General features: G+C 40.6%; 2 protein-coding genes across 8 annotated transcripts in view; one reads left to right on the top strand and one right to left on the bottom strand.

The window, feature by feature from the left end:
• The window catches only part of CRYZL1 (crystallin zeta like 1), a 33823-nt gene extending 20045 nt beyond the window's left edge, over positions 1–13778 (bottom strand). Inside the window, exons 1-4 of one of the 5 annotated variants that reach the window (XM_081234972.1) lie at positions 13344–13778; positions 4803–4874; positions 3085–3162; positions 734–806 (exon numbers count right to left, since the gene is read on the bottom strand). In XM_081234972.1, the coding sequence (XP_081091098.1) occupies positions 734–806; positions 3085–3162; positions 4803–4874; positions 13344–13541 (421 nt within the window). In that variant the 5' untranslated portion in view covers positions 13542–13778. The remainder of the gene's footprint in view (positions 1–733; positions 807–3084; positions 3163–4802; positions 4875–13343) is intronic. The other 4 variants (XM_081234968.1, XM_081234971.1, XM_081234970.1 and 1 more) reach the window with 4 other exon arrangements.
• Positions 13779–14113: 335 nt separating this feature from the next.
• ITSN1 (intersectin 1) overlaps positions 14114–21871 on the top strand; it is a 249832-nt gene continuing 242074 nt past the window's right edge. Inside the window, exon 1 of one of the 3 annotated variants that reach the window (XM_081234959.1) lies at positions 14114–14368. The gene's annotated coding sequence lies outside the window, so the exon portion shown is untranslated. The remainder of the gene's footprint in view (positions 14369–21871) is intronic. The other 2 variants (XM_081234961.1, XM_081234960.1) reach the window with 2 other exon arrangements.

Raw genomic sequence — 21871 nt, 5'->3', positions numbered from 1 at the left:
GACTTAGTTATGTTAGAAGATTACATTAAGAGTATCAGATGCATTATAGATGAAATTTACAGGTGAAATTCAAATAGTCTAACCCACATGATAATGCTCATTCATCCACTACACATGCAAGAAGAGCAACCATAAACTGATTGATCATGAACTATGAGCAGAAAATATGAACACTATGTTTATTCAGAAACAAATTATTTCAAGTACTTAGGCTTACTGTTCTGCATGTTAAGACCATTATTTACTAAAATTTTTCTTTATTTAAGGCAATCATAAAATGTTACTGGTTATTTCTCCCCAGAACCAATTTCAGATGAGCAAACTGTTTACCTTTTAAATACTCGATTTTAGGCATACTTTAAAAATTTAATGTGAATGTAGCTCCTGACCATTATATAAATTTTGGCCCAAAGCCAACTTACACAAGTAATTTATGCTGGTCTGCAAATACCATAAAAAGGACAATACTGGTCATTCTATTCAATGTGATTACTCATGGATTTAAATACATAATCTCTAAATATTTACTAAACTGTAATAAGCTCTTCAATTATAAAATACTAATATCGTTCTAGTTTTCTTTTTAATTAAAAAAAGGGAAAACACTTCTGCATAATTAACTTTTGTATTTGAAGAAGTGTGTATAATTTTATGTGTCAGTAAACCAATTAGCTACCATTTAATTTCTTTTACCTTAGAAAAGGAATACAGATACTTATATCTGTAAACTTACCATCTAACACAATTCCAGCAACTTCTCTCCCAACGGGAAAGAAATCCTTCTCCATCTTCATTTCTTCTAGAAGCTACATAATGACAAAGGCTTGAATTTATTGTCAAGAATAAATCCGAACCTCTTTTCATACATGAGGAAAGCAAGAGCAAAAACCAAACCACACAAAAAGCAAATATGACTCCATCTTTTGGCGTCAAGACAAAAAGCAAGTAACTTCACCAAACAGGTTCCTCTTATAGAGTAGGAAACCAAGTTTGCTGAGGAATTAGTGGACATGTAGGGCTTAGGTATGAGTATTACCATTGAAATCACCATCAACATACTTTAACATCTTTATTCTACCAAATATGAAGGGAAATTTTAGCCAGAACAATTCTCAGTTGGCTAAACACTTTGTACCAGTCACCTCATTTGGGTGGGGTGGGTTTGAGCATTTCTCACAAGCGTTGGGTTAGGGAGTAGGTGAGAAGTAGTGATGGATGTACACAGGGAAACTGCCACATAATCTCAGGCTGGAGTTTCTTCTTTTAAAGGATAAATTATTTATTTGTTTATTTATTTTTCATTTGTTTATTTAATTTATTTATTTTTGGCTGCACTGGGTCTTTGTTGCTGTGCGCAGCCTTTCTCTAGTTGTGACGAGTGGGGGCTACTCTTCATTGCGGTGCACGGGCTTCTCATTGCGATGGCTTCTCTTGTTGCGGAGCCACGGGCTCTAGGCATATGGGCTTCAGTAGTTGTGGCAGGCAGGCTCAGTAGTTGTGGCTCATGGGCTTTAGAGCGCAGGCTCAGTAGTTGTGGCACACGGGCTTCGTTGGTCCGCGGCATGTGGGATCTTCCCGGACCAGGGATCGAACCCGTGTCCCCTGCACTGGCGGGAGGATTCGTAACCACTGACTACCAGGGAAGTCCAAATTATTTATTTTTGAGAGATTAGTATGTTGTTAGATTCTGACCACATTCAGCATTTGATTTTTAAAGTGACAGAGTGTACATAGATAAGCCTGTGGTTTAAGCTCCTTTTATACTTTTCTAAAAGTTACTATACTTTTATAATAATACTAGAGATGCTGAACATATTTGTAGATATGTTAGTATTTTAGGAACAGTAAGTAAAAAGAAGCTGAAATAATTTTCTTGTATATTTCCCTCATTTTTCAATTCTTTGATCTCCTATACATACTTCATTGTCAGAAAAGTCTCTTTCCCAATGTGGAACTTTACCCTTTTCCTAAGATGTTCACATAACATTCTTACAGAAATACTTGGTGTTTTACAGTGTTTATTTTTTATGCAGAGCTAAAATCATGGTTATGGCAATTGCACCCTGTTCTCCTTCACTTACTATAAGCATCTTCTCACATTCCTATAGTTTTCATAATCATTATGATTAATAGTTGTTGTAAAATCAAATTGATTTCACTGTAATTTACCATTTCTTTCTGTTAGACATGGAGATAATTTCCTAGACCAGCATTTGAATGGATTCTTTGTAGTTTTAAAAAGAACATCTTGGAAGGGCTGAACACAGAACTCTGCAGATAAGGAACAGTAGATTATTCCCAGTGAAAGGACTTCAGGGCATCTCACTAATTCACTTCTCAAGTCATGCTCATGTTACAGAATCGCCCAGTGGAAGCCTATACCTTTGTTCTGCCGTTTTCCTAAATGTGACTTTACTGAAGAAAACTTTTAGATCCCTAGAAATTATGCTGACATTATAAGCCAATAAGTTAAGGGTCCAATGAAACTATAGTATTCATCTTTATAAAACTGAGTAAATGGGCCTGCTCTATTTATCATGGCACATTTAACCATACTTTATTTATTTACCATTTGAAGACTTTCCATGTACTTCATGGTCAATAATGGAAGATTACTGTGGGGTGGTGTGAGGTGGTGTATGAGAGAGAGAGACAAAGAGAAATGACAAGAAGAATATGAACCCTATCAAGACATTGACTAGAAATATCTACAGACTAGAGACTTATTAATTTTAGGTTTCTAGTTTCTATTTTTACTATATTTAAACAGTCACTTCGTCCTTGATTACAGGCCATAGTAATTATAAATTCTCAGCTTTTCACGATGTAAAGGAGTTTATAAAATATTTTCATATAATAATATGAAATGCATGACTTCAATTAGGCTAATAATTTACCTTAATATAGAAATACACAAATGAACATTTAATCTTTTACCTAGCTGTTCTATTCTTCTACGAATGATAATTTCTTCATACTCAGAAGTCAGTTGTTATTATTATAACTTTTGTACGCTAAATATATTGTGAAACTCTCATTTGACTTTTGGCCAAAATAAGAGCACCAATAACTTTGTGTTTATACCTTTGTATTTATCTGGCTCAGAGCACAAGCTTTAACTTGAAGCTTCACATAGTTATCCGTTGTAACAGGAAGATTCTCCTAGAACCAAATAATAAAATAATTACACATTTCTTTGAGAATATGCCTTCATGCTGCAAATATTTCCACACATAATTGAACAAAATCAAACAGACTCCAAATCTTACACCTAACTTAACTGAAAAAGGTACAAGCAATTATCCTATAGCATATAATACAAGAGAATATAGGGAATTTGGGGGTAAAAATTTTAAAAAGCCTTAGTTAGGGTACATATTTTGAAAAGGTACTTAAGATACTGACAGGGATATATGTGTAGGCAATGAACACAGGATAACAAAGTAGAGCAACAAATACTGTACCTCATTTTAATTTAAATAATCTCAAAGCATCAAACCTTCATGCAGGGATAGCTTTAAACACATACACATAATACATACACCGTACTGATTATGGAATTTTCTTAATGCTATAAATAAAGTTCATTAGTGTCATTTGTTAATCTCTGCCTTATTTAATATCTGCCTTGGACATTTCAGCATGCCTCATGGCACTCTAGGGTCAAAATACAAACTTAATGGAACTTAATTATTCCTCATGTTCCACAGCTAGATATAACTTCAAAGGCAAAGATATTTCAGACTCCAGTACTCAATGTCATCCACCAATGACACCAATAATTAAAATGCTTTCCTCAACCCCTGATATGCCCCAATATTAGATCAAAAGTTGGCTAGAACAGCTACTTGCACAGTGCCTCCTGTGTTCTATCAAAGGGATCACTGCGTTTGATTTGATATGAACACAATACTCTGGGATATCCCTTTGTAAAACTCAGATTTGGTAATATTTGGTGATAACACGAATATATTCAACAATATCGATGAATTTGTGGATTTTGTGGATCTTACTCATGATTGTGTGAACCTGGTGATGATTGCTCCTGAGAGCCAATCAAAACTCTTAGACCTTTCATCCTGACCCAATGGTAGAAGTTAGACTACTAACTTAAATGATTTTGGAGTTGTAGAAAGATAACACAGAAAAACTGGATTGTGTTTATGAGCCGGAAATTCTTATTACTACTATGAAAAATACAGGTACTATGAAATACATATAGCACTTAGTTTTCATTCCTAAATTTACAGTGGGATAATGACTCTGGCCTGCCACAAACCTTCAATCAATCACCAAGGTATGAAAATTCTACTATCTATGCTTAAAGTGGTAAAAAACTGGAAACCATTTAAGGCTTAGTGAATGAGGTAACTTCGCACAGCTCAGAAGTTAGTGTGAAAAACAATGCTTTTCCACCTCTTTCATTTCCCAATATGAGAGAAAGTATTTTCTGAAATATGCCTACAATCTGAAAACTCACTTTACTGTGGTATTCAGAATAAATTGGGTTAATTTTGCAACACATAAGACTACTGAAGTCTGTTTTCCTAATATCTTTTATGCCACCACCCTGAGGAACAAAAAACTCTTTTGTAGCAACTCTATTAAAAAATATAGTTATACCACAATATGGACCACTGTTTTCACATAAGATTAAAGTAATTTATAGGGTTTCACTTAAGTAATTTTCACTCATTTAGTTCAACTCAAAATAATTTGTAACAGGCCATTTAAAACTGGGTCTGTCACATACGGAAAATACACTATCTTGTTTCATTTAATGATTAAACAATTTTTCTTACCCTTTCTTGGAACACAAATGTTATTTCTTCACTTGTAGAACTCTGTTGAAAATATAAGCCTTTCATAGTCATCTAAAAACAAAAAAAAGAAAAAATATACATGAAATAAAACTAATCAACAAAACATCTTCCAGATCAAATGAAAGTAAAAATTGAAAAATAGTGCTGGCAAAGGATAAAATGACAACTCTAAGTGTTGTCTTCAAACGAATTCAGGTAATAGTTCTTGAAAGCAATCAAACAAGATAATATGCAACAATCTCTGGTATGCATTTGAGAATGGGCTTATAGTTCAACCTTTCACACAAAGGTGAGCATGTGCTTAACTTCACTTTACTGTTCAATAAAAATTTTGAGATTGTACTTGAAAAAAAAAAAAAAAAAACCTTATGCAGGCCAGAGGGCTCAATTTTAATAACCAAAGGTGTCATTGAAAGGGCTTTCAAAGTCTTAAAAAAGACCATTAAAAAAGGAAAAAGTGGACAATCAAGACACTCATTGAAATTATACCCCTAATTCCTCTGTGTCAGTTTATAAGCCATTTAATGGAAGTATTTAAACCTGTATTCTGTGGACTTCTTGAAGCATCTCTAAGGATTCACAGCTGTTTCTTTAATTTTCATAGTAATTGTATGACAAGACTATTTTTTAAATGTAAATTTTATAGAAGTACTGTATAAAATACACATAGAAGGACTTTGCTGGCAGTCCAGTGGTTAAGACTCCATGCTTCCAATGCAGGGGGTGCAGGTGCGATCCCTGGTCAGGGAACTAAGATCCCATATGCTGCGTGGTGCCGCCAAAAACCCAAACAAACAAGCAAAGGAAAACTTACCAAAAAAAATTAACTAAAAAAAAATACACATAAAAAAGTTCACAGATCCTAAGTGTATAGCTTGCTGAATTTTACAAAGTGAATGTGGCCATGTCATAGCAGGAAACACATCACTAGAACTCCAGAAGCTCCCTGGTTCCCCTTCTAGTCACTGCCTTCCCCTCCTAAGGACACTCAATATCCGAGTTTTAAGAGCAGGTTAGTTTTGTCTGTTTTTTACTTTATATAAATGAAATCATGCTCCTTTATGTTTAGTCTCTTTCTCTCAGTGTTATGCATTTCACTCATGCTGTTGCCTGTAGTTGTATTTATTTCATTCATTCTCATTGTTATATGGTATTCCATTGTATGAATAAATTACTATTATCCATTCCACTAAAGATAGACATTTGACTGTTTCCAGTTAAGGCTTTTACAAATTATCCTGCTAAGAACAATCTTGTACATATTTTTTGGTGAAAGTACAGTATTACTGAATTTATTTTATGGATGAGCAAACTGAGACTCACAGAGGCTAAGGCACACACCTAGGGTCTCATGGCACCCGCTGGGCTACAGCTGAGACAAATCAGGTGCTACCAACTCCAAAGTCATTTTTCTTAACCATTATATTTAATGGTTTTCTATTGAGCTGCTAACGTTAGATGTATCACTTAAAACTAGAATCCTATCTCCTTTAGTTTAGGATTGATAATTAAGTGCTTGTTGACAGAACTAGCAACCCAACTTGTAAGGCTCATTGAAAAATGAAAATGTGGGGAAACTTGTCCAGAAATTATTAAAATTTCAAGATGGTGACAGCCAAGCATTTAAACCAAGCCTGAGTCCCTTCTGAGTGTGAGGTCCATTGTGACTGCATAGGTCCCGCACTCATGAAGCCGGCCCTGCAAGCAGAATCTTAGTGGATCTAATGGATCTGTATAGTGGATTTTTACTGAGCAGTTCAGTAATGGTTGCTACTTTCTAGAAGGGAAGAATCAAATGCTGGAACTAAGAGAAATGAGTACACATTCCAGACATTTATAGAAATTATGTATGTAGCATCTATCAACAAAGTATATAAAAGAAAAGAAGAGCCAGGTAGGAAGATTACATTAAGTCTAGCCCTCTGGTTAGAGAAGCCCTCTGGGGTGGGTGTGTGCGTGCGTACATACATCAATGTGTTTGCTGGGGTGGTAGGGGAGAGGGGAAGAACCTAAGCACAGAGCAGCAGCTATGCATTCCCTTTTATAGAAATCTAAGCTCTTCTGCCTAGTTGTCAAGGCTGTCTAAGATGCATACTCACTGTCCCTAGTCTAGCTTACTCCCCCCATTTTTCCAACACATACCCTGTCTGATCAAGTCAGCATGACTTCACACCATATGGCCACCGCTGTCTCAGGGCTCCAGGCACTGCCTGCTCTCTGAGACTGTGCAGTACTTACGCTATAGATTCTGTGAAGTAAGTGACGCTCAAGTCCTACTCCCTATCTGAAATCACCTCCCAGTGACTTGCAATCTACCCCATCTGTCCCATGCTTCTAGATTCCATTGTTACATACTAACAAACAAAGCCTTGCTTTATTCACTCACTAACTAGTGGGTTTTCCCAGCTATTGCTTCGAAGAATCAATATTCCTTATTACGAAATAAATAAACCTCTGCTCCCACTCAGTCTGGAGCTACTGGAGTTGCCATTTTGAGAAATGAAATAATTACACATCAACACCTTGATTTCAAAGTGTCACCCTTTGAAATTCTGGAAGCCACTGTCTTCCCTGCCCATTGCATCTGAGAACATACGGCATGTCTCCCAGATCAGCAGTCACAAGGATCTCATAGTACACACCTCCAGTTTCAAAGACACTGGAAGCTGTTTGTGTGAACCCCTAGTGTCCCCTAAGACAACTGTTATATACATAATACTGCCAGTATTTTTGGTCTGATCGTCCTAAATAGTTCCTCCAAATTAGGTTACAGTCCATCTGGCTGGTAGAAAAAAGTAATGTTTAGTTGGTCCAATAAGGAAACATGTGGGAGCAAAAAAACCCCTCAAAGTTACAAAGTGAAGAAAGAGAAGTGTTTTTACAAAAGTGGCCAGAAGAAAATTGAGGAACTATTACTTGTGTTGCAACCCCAAAAATGAGTATTAAGTTCTTTTCTTAAAAAAAATTTATTTATTTATTTATTTTGGCTGCGTTGGGTCTTCGTTGCTGCACAAGGGCTTTCTCTAGTTGCGGCGAGCGGGGCTACTCTTCGCTGTGGTGCATGGGCTTCTCATTGCGGTGGCTTCTCTTGTTGCAGAGCATGTGCTCTAGGCGCACAGGCTTCAGTAGTTGTGGCAGGCGGGCTCAGCAGTTGTGGCTCTCAGGCTCTAGAGCACAGGCTCAGTAGTTGTGGCGCACGGGCTTAGTCGCTCCGCGGCATGTGGGATCTTCCCAGACCAGGGCTCGAACCCGTGTCTCCTGCATTGGCAGGTGGATTCTTAACCACTGCGCCACCAGGGAAGTCCCAATACTAAGTTCTTAACAGGGAGAAAATGGTAGAATGGATGATATTCAAGTCCCACTAAGTTTCTTAGCACTGGTCCAGATTAAATGGAACACTTAGTCCATTATTTAACAAAATTTTTATTGAATGTAAAGATATTTGCACACAGGAAATAAAATAACTGAACACCTCATAAAATAAAAATATAAATTAAATGTATAATATTTATCATGCCATTTCCAAGGATGAATGTTATGGAACCTCAAAATTATATATTCTACTGTAAGTTTTCCCTTATCAAAAGAGTGCTACGGGGCCTCCCTGGTAGCGCAGTGGTTGAGAGTCCGCCTGCCGATGCAGGGGACACGGGTTCGCGCCCCGGTCCGGGAAGATCCCACATGCCGTGGAGCGGCTGGGCCCGTGAGCCATGACCGCTGAGCCTGCGTGTCCAGAGCCTGTGCTCCGCAACGGGAGAGGCCACAACAGTGAGAGGCCCACGTACCGCAAAAAAAAAAAAAAAAAAAAAAGTGCTATGTAAAACTTTTAAATAAAAATAAATCTGTTTAAAAATATAGGCTGATGTAAAAAGCCCTATAAAAAGCATAAAGATTTTACAGTTTTCCAGGTACATCTGATTTTAAATATATTTGACATAAGTCCACAAAGCGAAGATTATGGTTGCAATACTTTAAATTTTTATAATGGTAACATATTAAAAATTTGGAGAAACAAAAATTAAGAACTCTATTTTAAATAATTTTTGGTACAAAGCAGAATAAGGAATTTGCATAAATTAAACATTTACCATAAATAACACCAAGAAAGTAGTTAAAGAAAGTACTAATCTTTTAAGGAATTTCTAAAAAAAAAATCAATGGGAAGAAATTTCAAATGGTTTCATCTTAGTTATAACAACATGAACTCCACTTGCACTTCCACTGCTACACTATGCCCCAAGGAGCTCATCTATTAATAATTGTAAATAAAACCTCTACAGATCATTCTTTATCTACCCTTTCAGACCAAAAGTGTTCTGAGTATCAGATCAACCTCAAAATCAACGGACATAAAACTAGACTCGTTTTTTTCCCCCAAACAAGACTTTGCTGTACCAAACTTCAGTCATCGAGGATATTTTAGAATCTATCATAATTCTTTCCTCTGAATTAAGTTATCAACCATAAGGTTTCCTTTTCCTTTATAATGTCCTGGCTTACCTGCTCATTTTATTTGTTAGCACAACAATGGGCTACCACTGCAATGCCTCAGGCCTGGGCTATGGCCACAGGCTGCTGAATGGCTTCCTTTCTTTCCTTCATCCAATACACCTGTTACTCTATGGACAACTTAAGCCTGAAAGTCCAAACTCTTCTTATATGCTCAATTTTCCATTTTTCCCCAACACAAACTTTACAATTTGGTGGCCACTTCAGGTTCGGGATTCAGTTTTAATGTTTCTAACCCACCCTGATTTATATTTTAAGGAAAGCACAGATACACTGTCAAGCAGCTAGGCTACCAAAAAAACCAGATGAAGTCAACTCTGAAATGTTGGCCCATCACGCTGGGCCTAGTGTACAGCATTATGATACTAGCTGGATTGTTCGGGGTAAATCTTCAGTTATATTGGAGGGGTGACAACACTAAGTTTTAACAATGTTCTTACCCTTCTGTGGGACTTTTCATACCTATCCACATATCAGAGAAAGAAGTATGTCAAACCACGTACCCATAAAACATATGGTCAGCATAATCAAAGTAACTATTGGACGTTTGGTTCAAATGCCATACTTTGCAGGTTGTGGAGGAGACTGGCAGTCCTAACTAGACAGGCCAGCTCTGCTTCTTAAAGAGGGAGGCATATCTCTACATTGTGCAGGCAACAGTCTCTAGAAATCCGTATATTTTACGGACACTTTACATAAGCAATGAATACACAGGTGTTTGGCTACACACTGTACTGTTCTCCTGGGTCTGTTACAAGATGGGCATGGGAGACACTGTGATAGTGGCTCATACCTAGCTAAACCTGGAAAGCATTTCTAGCTAATAACATGTATTATAAGAACTTTTTATTTCACATTTTAGGTATATAATTTAACACTTAGGAAAATGCATGAAGTTGCAATGGTCCCTCTTACTAGATGGATTTAAACTAGAGGCTGGATACACATTCACAGTGGCATCATAAAGGAGATTCAAGCATCAGTTGAGGGGGTCGGGGGATGAGATGACCATAACAAAGTCTCTTCTAATTATGAGAATCTAGATTTATATGAACATTATCAAGACATACTCAAATGAATTTATACAAGTGACACATAATCTTTACATCTCACACAACCTGAGATCTAAAGATAGGTGAAGAGGGAGGGGATATGGGAACATATGTATATGTATAACTGATTAAATTTGTTATAAAGCAAAAAAACCAAAGAATTGGGAAAGGAAAAAAAGTTTTTTTGATATGGGCTTTAGGTGGAAGCAACAACAAGAGGCATTTGATTGGATACGTCAAATTGTTGCCTATATATGCAACAAGTGGCTTCAGCAATGACCTCTTTTGAATCGCAAAAGAATTTTTGATTAATTCCCCTGCCTCCAAGAGAGCTTAACTATTGTTATTTGTTGATTTACAAAATACTTTTTCACTTAAGAATTCTTACTAGTAGGACCCCCTTGCTAGTACTGATGGGGGGTGGGTAGTGGGTTGATTGGGGAAGTGGGATCGTTATTAATTGAAAGATTAGAAATTTTTGTTACAGTTTCTATTTGATGTAGGGCCATTTAATACAGTAAGATCTAGAACGACAGAAACTTAACTTTCATTTATATTTCTGAATTAGCATCATATTTTCCCATATTGTACTACTGGGGAACAGTGGAGCCAATGGTGGCATGAATGACAGTCATCCCTTCCTGCTGGCTTAATCATGTGACACTGGAACAATGCAGGTGATGAGGAAGATAAGCAACTGAGGGATCCTCCCTATATTTGTAATACATTCTCCCTCTTCTCCAACTGACTTAAGGGATGTTCTTCTCCACTAACTAACATTATTGCAGTTTGTCAACACTTAGTTTTCTAAATCACTATAGGATTTTAAATCATTTCTTACTTCAGATGCAAAGTAGGAACTGTAATTTTGATTAAATATTTACTAATAAATTCACAAGCAAGGGAAAATAATTCACGAGATGTCATCTTTATTATAATGTATAAAAAGAGAAGAAAATTATTTTGCAAAATACTACATTTTAGCATTATGTGGATATGTGTGTTTTTGCTTTTCTACTCATAAAACTGTCATTAGCTCAACGTATACTGTTTATTGGGTCTAGAAAAATCATAAATAAAGCTGTCTTTGAACTATTCTATGTGAAGTTCACAGGAGCAAGAAAACATTTTTATCAATTAAAAAAAAGATTTCACCAAACACCAACCCCCAAAACACTGTGATTCCATAGTGAAACATTTTAAGAATTCCCAAGCCTTCCCTTTTTCCTCCTTCAAGGAGGTACACAAATGAACCAAGACACATTACTGTCCAGGGTATAGTACTGGTTCAAAGGCCTACATATCTCCTTGAGGTTTTGCGCACTCTTCTTCAATCTAGAACTGTGATTTTGAATGCACAGCACAGAGAGTTGTAAAACTACCACAATATTTCACTGCAACTGACAGGCAACTTTGCTTGTATGGTGAGCCCCCTCTTTCAAATCTGAATGTCTCATCCTCTGCCATCTAGAGCAGAGGCATCAATAAGTTGAAATTAGTGATAAAAGGTAATAATTATACACTGCAGTGATGGATGGATACGATTGAGAAGTCATAACTGACCCTACCCTGAATCCTGTCTTTCTTACTTATTCACTGTATGACTTGGGCTACGTAATTTTAACCTTCTGGGCCTTAGATTCCATACCTATAAAACAGGAATAATAACAGTAGTTACCTCAAAGGGGGTACTGTAAGGCTTAAAAAAATACATGCAAAGCCCTCAGTACAATACCCGGCACACAGTAAGTGCTCAATAAACGTTGACTGTTTTTACTATTATTTCTGTAAACTGAGCAGAGAACTTGTAAAATATCAAGAGTTCCAAAGCCCATCTCAAAGAGCAGCGAGGGGTTCTGTCCAGAGCAACTTGAGTTTTAACACCTTTTAATTTTGCCCGTGGGCTATGACATCATCTAGGTCTGTGCCACTAGCCACCAAGGAACCCTTGAACTGTGCCTAGTCAGAACTGAGATGTGCTGTTAGTGTAAGATGCACATCAGATTTCGAAGACTTAATATGAAGAAAAAGAGAATGCAGAATCTCTCGATTTTAAAATATCTGATTATGTCTCGAAACGATAATATTTTATTTTTTATCTTTGGCCACACCGCGCGGCTTGTGGGATCTTAGTTCCCCAGACGAGGGATGGAACCGGGGCCCTTGGCAGTGAGACCTCGGAGTCCTAACCACTGGACGGCCAGGGAAATCCCGAAATGGTAATATTTTAGACATCCTGGGTTAAATGAAACTTTAAAATTAATTTCATCTTTCTTTTTTTTTTTTTTAAACGTGTCTCTCATTAAATCTGCACTCAGAGCTGATGGAGAGGAGAACCCGGCTGCTCATGACGTGGACTAGCTGCACCTGAGAGCTTGTCAAACTGCAGATTCTCAGGATCGCCCAGACCTACACAATCAGCATCTGCGCTTCAGTATGATTCTGAGGTGGTTCTCACGCATTGCTCCAGAGTGTTCCTCTGTTGAGCTTACTCTGGAGGACAAACCTGGCCCTACAGTTACATAAAGGCGAATACCCTGGCTTTAAGTAAGTGCTCACCGAAAAACAAAAGTGGAGGAGAAAGCGGCGGTAGGGAAGGAGTAAGGTAGAAAGAAAAAGAAACTCCAAGTAGAGGAACAAAAACGATGCAGGAAGGGGAGAAATCCAACCTGGGAGATTCAGTGGAAGGGAACTTCCAGACTTCTGCCTCCACAAATGTGGAGAGAGATACAAACTGAGGTAAAATCTACCATCCAAACCTGTAAGGACCAGGAAATCGTCAGTCAAGTCAAGTCTTACCCGCCCCTCAGCGGCCTCAGCTAAGCGAGGCCTGGGCCCGAGAGATCTGAGGACGGTAACCACCATCCGCCTCAGGGCTGGACGGTTCGCCGGGTCGTCTCCCGCTCTCTCCCGCAAGGCCCGGTTGCCCGAGACACGCAGCACGTTTCTCGGCACTCACCTGCCTCGGAGCGGCTCCGACGGCCTGCACCTTCACCACAGCCACCTTCGAGTCCTTCTGCAGAGGGCCCGCCCCGCCCCCTCTGGGCCAGGGGCTGTTCCCATTGGCCAGGCCGCTCGTCAGTCTCGGAGGCTCTCGGACTCTCCGAGGCTGTAGGGAACGCCATAGCAACGAACATGGAACTACATCTCCCGGCATGCTCTAAGGCGATGCACCAGAGGCTACCAATAAATGCGTGAAGTCCTAGTTGCCGAAGGGTTCAGTTTTATGCAAATATCAGTTAAAGACCACACCCTTCCTCATTCCAACCGTAGCCCCATCATCTTCTTTGGACTGTGCCCCGCCTCCCTTTTGCCTCCACATTGTTCTTTCCTTTAACACTTTCCGTTAGTTAGTTGAATGCATCCTAACTAGTGTCTCGCCTCGCACGGCAACGGAGAAATGCACCGAAATCGTGGAACAAAATATGCCTAAGCCCCGTCAGGAAAATCCCAGACCGGACGTCTCTAGTTACGCCTTCTGGAAAGGGGGTGGGGAGGAAGGAGAGCCCAGGTCTCTCCCCCTTTGAACTTGCTGATTGGTTTATTCGGCTGTCACTCCGTCCTCTTTCATTTTTTTCAGCTGCCCCTCCTTTGGTTCCCGCGGTGGGCGGGGCTAGAGGTAGGGGGCGGTGAGGAGGTGTAGGCTCCTTCTTCCGATTGGTAGGTTTTTTGTCCCCACCCACTCGGGGCGGAGACGGAGGGGTGGATGGGAGCAGGGGAGGCAGCCGAGGGAGATGAGGAGATAGGCGGGAGCGAGGGAGCGAAGGAGGTAGAGAAGAGCGGAGAAGAGGGGAGGGAGCGCAGCTTGGTTGCTCCGTAGTACGGCGGCTCGCAAGGGAGAATCCCGAGCGGGCTCCGGGACGTACGGAGAGGCGAGCGGGCGGGGATGGTGTGCAGGGCTGCGGCTCCTGCGTTCCCTCCCGCTGCGAGTGAGCTGCACTGATTTGTCCCTGGGGCGGCAGCGTGGACCCGCCTGGAGATGAGGTGAGGAGCGGGCTGGACCGCGGCGGCCTGGACCGGGAAGGCGGCAGGGGCGGGGGTCGGCGCGGGGGTCGGCGCGATGGCCGCCTGGGGCGCCCGTTCCCCGGGCCGGTGCGCGTCCCTCCGGGCGCCCTTCACCCTTTGCCGCACGGTCGGGAGGCGCGGCACCCGCAGACCCTGTGCCTCGTCCTTCCTATTCTCCCGGGGGCTGCGGTGGGGCGGCCGGCTGGCGGGCGCCGGGAGGCCAGGGCTCCGCGGCGGACTGAGGGGGTGGCGGCTACGGGACGGGCTTCGGGTTGAATGGGCGTCTGCAGCCGTGGCCGGAGAGCGGGGTCCCTCCTTCCTCAGGAGGACGTGGGGCGGTCGGTCCTCCCAGGGCTGACCTCGCTGCCCTCGGCCGCCTGAGCCTGGCGGGCCGGCCAAGCCTCGCTTCCCCGCCAGCCTCTCGGGGATCCGGAGCTCGCGGGGAGCGGCGTCGCGCCTCCCGCCTTTCTCCCCCGGCCTTGAGTCCCCGGCTCATCCCTTTTTCTCTCTCCTGTGCCTTCAAAATCCCTGTCAGTGAAGGACAGTCAATGCCGTTTGGCCCTGAGTCTTGCTGCTGGGGCTGTCTCTGATGGTATTTAACGGAAAGCGGCTTTCCTTTCAGTGGGAGCGCGTCCCCGGTGTCTGCCGTTCCCCTTCCTTTCTTTACGCACAGACACGGCTTTACGGTGTGGACCGAAGGCACAATTACCGGCTCTTGCTTGAACGAGGAAATGTAATCAGAATCCCCAGGAAAAGGAAACCAACGAGGAATGGGTTGCGCCTTCCTTTACTCCTTGTTTGCCTTTGGATTAGAAGGCAACTTCGTAGATTATATTTCCTATAGACATCTTTTGTTGTGATTCAGACTAAAGGCGTTGCTTTTGAAGAAATAAATTAGCGGCTTCTATGTTGAGTTGAAGGCTATGGAGATTTTTGATGGCCTCTTAATATGAAAGTTTCCTTTAGAACTTTGCCATCATCAGTGCTATTCTGAAGGCAGCACCAGCCTGAAATTTTAAATACATGCAGACTCCGGACAGATGCGTTTCTTTGTGCTTATCTGCTGGCATCCTACTCTTAATGTTTCCGTGGTCGGAACGTACAGATACTAAAAACAAGTACAATAAAAAGTATAGATAATAAAAACAAATACCATACCAAAAAATGCATCTGGAAATTCTCAATTCTGTCAATGGGGAGGCAGTTTTTACTAATCCCTTTGAAAGGATGAAGACCAGGCTCAGAGATCTCATGGATTATGTGGTGGACAGGATCTGAGGGAAGGAACTGGGGCCATGCATCCAGCAGGCCAGCTGGTTTATATAGTGCTACTCTTAACCTCTGAAATAGGAGGAATGTATTCGTTGGAATACCTTTATTTTTAGATGACTTAAGGTGCAGAAACTTAAACGCCCCCCAAAGTTATGATTTCTACCTGTCACTGAGAACAAAATACTATGTGTTTTTGTTCTCAAATTTTTAATAATTTACTTGAAACATTTATGTTGTTTTGATGGTTGTTTGCTTATTACTAAAGAAAAAAACATTTTAAAATATTGAGTTCTTTCTGTAGGAGGTTTGTAAAGAACCCAGAAACTTTGGGTAATCTAAATTGAGAAATGAGGGACACTAATTTAGTGATGGTTTAAAAACTGTTTAAAACTTCTTCAAGTAGCTCCAGTAAGGAGCATTTCTGATACAACTTTTTTTTTTAAAGGCTATTTCTTTATCTAAGAATGTTATCTATTGAAATTGCTGAGGCACATGGTACCTTCACAAAAGTCTATTATTATTCTGCCTGAGTAAGAGAGGAAATGAACAAATTTTTGATGTACTTTGGAACCCTGTGGATTGTTCAGATACTAAGCGTTGTGAAATAGGGCATAAAATGAGTGGTAGCAAGTTAGTTCCCGGAAATGTTTGTCTCTCTTAGCTAATTTTCTTTTTTGCAGTTGACTAGCAATTTCCTTTTTCTTAATGCTTATCCCTAATATTGGTAGTAAAATTCTGCTTAGGTTCATGTTTTCCCCAAATAACTAGATTAAGGCAAACTCAAATCTCCTATAATGGGGGTTAAGAAGGCGGGGCTGGTAAATCCCTCTACTCTTACTCAGCATTTTTTTTTTTTTTTTTTTTTTTTTTTTTTGCGGGATGCGGGCCTCTCACTGTTGTGGCCTCTCCCGTTGCGGAGCACAGGCTCCAGACGCGCAGGCTCAGCGGCCATGGCTCACGGGCCCAGCCGCTCCGCGGCACGTGGGATCTTCCTGGACCGGGGCACGAACCCGTGTCCTCTGCATCGGCAGGCGGACTCTCAACCACTGCGCCACCAGGGAAGCCCTTACTCAGCTTTTTAATTTGCTAGATTTGTGAATTATAGGGAATTAATTACAGGTCGGTTGGGTTTATATTACTCAGTTCACATTCCACTGCCATAGAGCTTTTCTCTTCTGAATGATCATTCTCTTCTGAATGGTTCCACTCACTGGCGGGCTTCTCAAAGTCTGGACCTCAGAACACTTATATCAGCATTGCCTGGGGTTCTTGCTAAAAATACAGACTCCAGGAATCTGATTTCCAGCAAGTCCTCCAGGAAGTTTTCTTGCACAGTAGCGTTGGAGAACCACTGGCATTGTGCTTCCTTCTCACTGCGCGTGTCCTAAGACCATGTTTTGAAGAGGATAGCAAGTTTTTTCAAGAGACAATAGCTTTTATGCCTTAGGCTGCTAATAAAAAACTATGACGTTCAGGTATGTGACACACCTATAATATAAAATTCAGAAGGGCAGAGACTTTGGTTCATCATTGCACCTCCAGCGCCTAGAAGAGTGCCTGGAGGAGCTTCGTGAAACACTTGAGTGAATTACATCACAGTGAGGCCACGTCTTTAAACCTTTACTTGTAAAGTTAATCTTATCACTTTGTAGTCATTGATTTTAAGCTTGGAGCTGCAAGTACCGTACCCCAGTCATTTCTGTAAGTTTGGTTGGCGCTGAAAGGAGAGAACCTTTCCCAAGCTTAGACTGCTCACGGCGATAAGCTGGAAAGAAGGCTCCTAGCAAAATGTTTGCTTAGACTCAAAATATAAATTTAAGTCACAGTATAGTGGTAAATTACTATGTTATCACTACATTAAAATGCCATTTTATAAGCTATGGTAAGCCCAACATAATGCAATAAAAATTGGTCTCCAAAAAATGTAGAAAACTGGTATGTTTTCTGATTTTATTTTTCATCCTCATAACATGACCTTCACTCCTTTTTTTCAGAGTCCAGCACAGGACTCAGTCCCATAAATAACAGCTTCTTTTGTGTAGTTGAGGGGATGGGTAGTTAAGAGTGCAACATCTAGAGAATATTGGGTTTGACCACACATAGTCTGTGACTTTGATCTAGTCACCTAACCTCTCAGTGCCTCAGGTTTCTCAGCTGAAAATGGGAATAGTTGTAGTAAAATCTAATACTTCTAAGTGCTTGCTTAAGTTCTTCAGATATATTCATTTAATAAATGGTAGTAACGATGATCATAAAAGGTTGAGGTATATAAAAATATATGAAACTCTAGCTAGTCCGCTCAGTTTTTGTACTACTGTACTTTATGGTAGTAAGTAGAAATCCATTGCTTAAAAAAAGTCTCTTGCTAATTTCTTGGCACTAAATATGTATAATTTTAAAATTATAACAATAACTAAACATTAAAAGTATTTAATAAAACATCAAGTTCTATGCAAATTTTTTTTCTAAATAAAGATAAACCTGTCATCACTTTCAGCTTAACAGTATTATTTCAGAAAGAAACTGATAATCAGTTTAGATAATCCCTTGTATTTTAAAGAATTGCATGTTTATGGTAGAACAATTGAAATACAGAACAGCAAAAAGTAGAAAACCATAAAATACTTAGAGGTACACTACCTGAACACATTTCTCTCCAGACCCTTTTTCTGTGTGCATGTGGCTATTTATATACAGTTTTTGGTAGCAAATATGGGATCCTGCTATACATATGATTGTTTTGTAACCTGTACTTTTTTTCTTAACATCTTATCATGAATCTTTTCATGTCTGTATAGTCAGTTATAATAGTAGTTGAATAATATTCCATTTTATGGGTCTATGATAATTTAACCAATTTGTTTTTATTAAACATTAGTTTATTTTTTCCCCACCACCCACTATAATCGTAGCTCTGCAATGACTCTCCTCCATGCATCTCTATATATACTTTTGAGATTTTTTTTCCTTAGAATAAATTTCTAGAGGTGTGATTGCAGGATCAAAGTGCATGCTATGGTTTAAAAGTTTTTGATACATATTTCCAGTTTGTCATTTTGAAAGGTTGTAGCAATTTACACTCTTAGCATGGTGTATGAGAGTTCCGGTTCCCTCCCCCTTCCTTTTTTTGGGAATGGCTTAACCAGTGACAAACCTAGTGAATTGTTTTCATTTTTAGGAAGAAGAATGGGATGTTATTGTGACCAGTTTGGTGGTGCAATATGGAAAGTCAGAAAATTCATACACCTGTCATAATGATAGCTAACTGTTTTTTTTTTTTTTTTTTTTTTTGGCTGTGCTGGGTGGATTGCGGGATCTTAGTTCCCAGACCAGGGATTGAACCCGTGCCCTCTGCAGTGGACGCGCGGAGTCCTAACCACTGGACCGCCAGGGAATTCCTGGTAGCTAACATTTATTGAGTCCGTTCACAGCATTTTATAAGCATTAACTCACTTAATTTTCACAAATTCTCGGTTCTTTAGATGAATATGACTTGGAAACCAAGGTACCTGCAGTTACGTAACAGAGAGCCAGCAAGTGGCCATGCAGATTTGTTACTCCAGAGCCCAAACTCTTAGCCACAGCGCTGGATTGTGTGGCACTGGGGGTACTTTTTACATTCCTGATTTCTGTTTTGAAATAACCTAGCAGTTTCTTGGCGTGCATTAATTTATAAAGTAGGTGGGGCACAGATTTGAAGCCCTCTCATTGAGGAGTTCGTCGCATAAGTTAGCTCATAAACAAGCCTCATGTCCTGTCTAGCACCCACCTCTCAAAGCAGTGTGCTACCCTTCCCTCTGTAGTGGTTTTCCTAAAGCACCCCTGCGTGAGAAACAGGATTAGAGTCACAGAGAAGACTAGCGAAATTGGAAAAGGCAGTTTACTTGTGGTGTGGACTTGCCTTGGAAACACGAGACAACATACAGAAGTGTGATTAGGGAGACAGCGGGAGTCTGTCCAAACATTTCCGTGTCGGCCGGTTTGGAGATTTGAAGTGCCTGGTGGAAGTTCAGTTCAGGTATGCAAAGGCCTCACTGTAGAGAGCTGTCACCCATCCATTGGGAGACCATTTAAAAAAAAAAAAAACCCTTCTATTCATAAGTGTGATGGTAGAATATCATTAAAGTTTTGTTGCTCATGACTGTAGCCCTCTAACAAGGTGAATTTCCAGTAAGCTAATCTGTTTGAATTCATCATTGCTCTTTTCACCTTTTTCTAGTAGGATTAATGATTGGCAGCTTACCTTACTAGCTTATTGCCCAGAGACAGGGCTGGTGAAATCATTTTTTTTTTTTTTTTTTTTGCGGTACGCGGGCCTCTCACTGTTGTGGCCTCTCCCGTTGCGGAGCACAGGCTCCAGACGCGCAGGCCCAGCGGCCATGGCTCACGGGCCCAGCCGCTCCGCAGCATGTGGGATCTTCCCGGACCGGGGCACGAACCCATGTCCCCTGCATCGGCAGGCGGACTCTCAACCACTGCGCCACCAGGGAAGCCCCCTGGTGAAATCATTTTGGCTTCAGCTCTCTGGCCCGAGTTTGTGCTGCTCAGTCAGGCAGGACAACCAACCACCGCTCAGTTTTAGGCTGGACACCAAAACCCACTCTCACTGTTGTGAGGGCTGGAGCTCCACCCAGGCCGGGTGGGGGTGGTCCTGGGGGCACTTTACTCCTCATCCAGGGGTGGAGCCAGGAGGTGAGCTGAGGGATACGATAGAGTTTCGGATTCAGCTGAATTTGAGAAAATATTGTTGGCCAAAAAGCTCATTCGGACTTTTGCATAACATCTTACAGAAAAACCCGAACGAACTTTTTTGCGAACTCAGTAACAAGGTCATAGCAGTTGGTCAAAGTTTTTTTTAATCCTTGGTGGTTAAAATTAAACGTCCTCTCCCTAATGCAGCTAAAAAAACAGTTAGCTGTCATTGTGACACGTGTATGAATTTTCTGACTTTCCATATCACACCACCAATCAGCTCACAATAACATCCCATTCTTCTTCCTAAAAATGAAAACAGTTCACTAGGTTTGTCACTGGTTAAGTCATTCCCAGAAAGAGGAAGGGGGAGGGAACCGGAACTCTCGTACACCACGCTAATGCAGGAGGGCCAGCTTTGGATCCTATGTGCCTTGGTGAACCCTTGACTTGTTTCTCTGTCAGGGATGGTTTTGTTCATCCCAGCATTTTGTCTGCAAGTCCTTCTGGTGACTGGTGGTTACAGGGAAATGGACAAGGCCAACTGGCTTTTAGTGTCATGCTTTCACCAACCTGGTTACAAAGGACACTGATTCTCATGATAAAACCTTGGAAACAAGATGTCATTGGAGCCATTTGTTGTGTGTCTCTGTGTGTGTGTGTGTGTGTGTGTGTGTGTGTGTGTGTGTGTGTGTGTAGAGGGCTAATCACCTCTCTCTGAGGCAAATTTCCCGAGCAGTTTTATTCTGACAAGGGTAATGTGTTGTACTATAAGCCATTGTATAAACACACACACACACACACACACACACACACACACACACACACACACTCCTATGCATTATCTATAATAAGAGTGTCGTGGATCCACTGTTTTATAAAAATCAATTCATTTCTGCTGTAATCTTAGGATAATAGATTTTAGAAGCAAATAATCTTTCAGTTTCTGGAATCATTTGAAACTCAACTGTTCCATTCTTACAGAATTAAGGTATTCCATTTTGATCACTGACATATAAAAGCTGTATAACTAGTAATGAGAGAAACCTTGAAAAGTTGACAAAAAAATTAGTGCCATTCCTGGTATATATACCAAGTTTCAGTAGTTAAAGGTCCACCCTCCTTTATTTCTCCTCTTTCCTTCACTTACAATAAATAATATTAAACAAAGTCAGTAAATAATAATATGTCTCTTATAGGTAGTACTGCTTATTTTCAGATACCTTGAGGTATTGTCATTAAAATTGCTGTCTTAATATTCTTTAAATGATTAGAGAAATTGAGGGGGGAGAGAACTTGGTAGAGGGGTTGACCAGGGTGTGAGCTCCACGAGACAGGGAGTTTTGTCTGCGTTCCTCTCTGCCTTATCCTCAGGACCTAGAACAGTGTCCGGTGCACAGAGGACACTCAACAGTCGCATGCTGGCATGTTGAATAGGTTAGTGTTTGAGGCTCTGTTTACCTGGAGGCCCGAGTCACCCAGGTGAGGTGAGCACTGGAGAGACAGGTGAGGAATAAA

Source organism: Mesoplodon bidens (genome assembly GCF_964165515.1).
Source record: "Mesoplodon bidens genome assembly, chromosome: 5".
Classification (NCBI taxonomy): Eukaryota; Metazoa; Chordata; class Mammalia; order Artiodactyla; family Ziphiidae; genus Mesoplodon; species Mesoplodon bidens.
The sequence above is the reverse complement of the archived record's forward strand: the minus strand, read 5'-3'. Positions and strand labels throughout refer to the sequence as shown.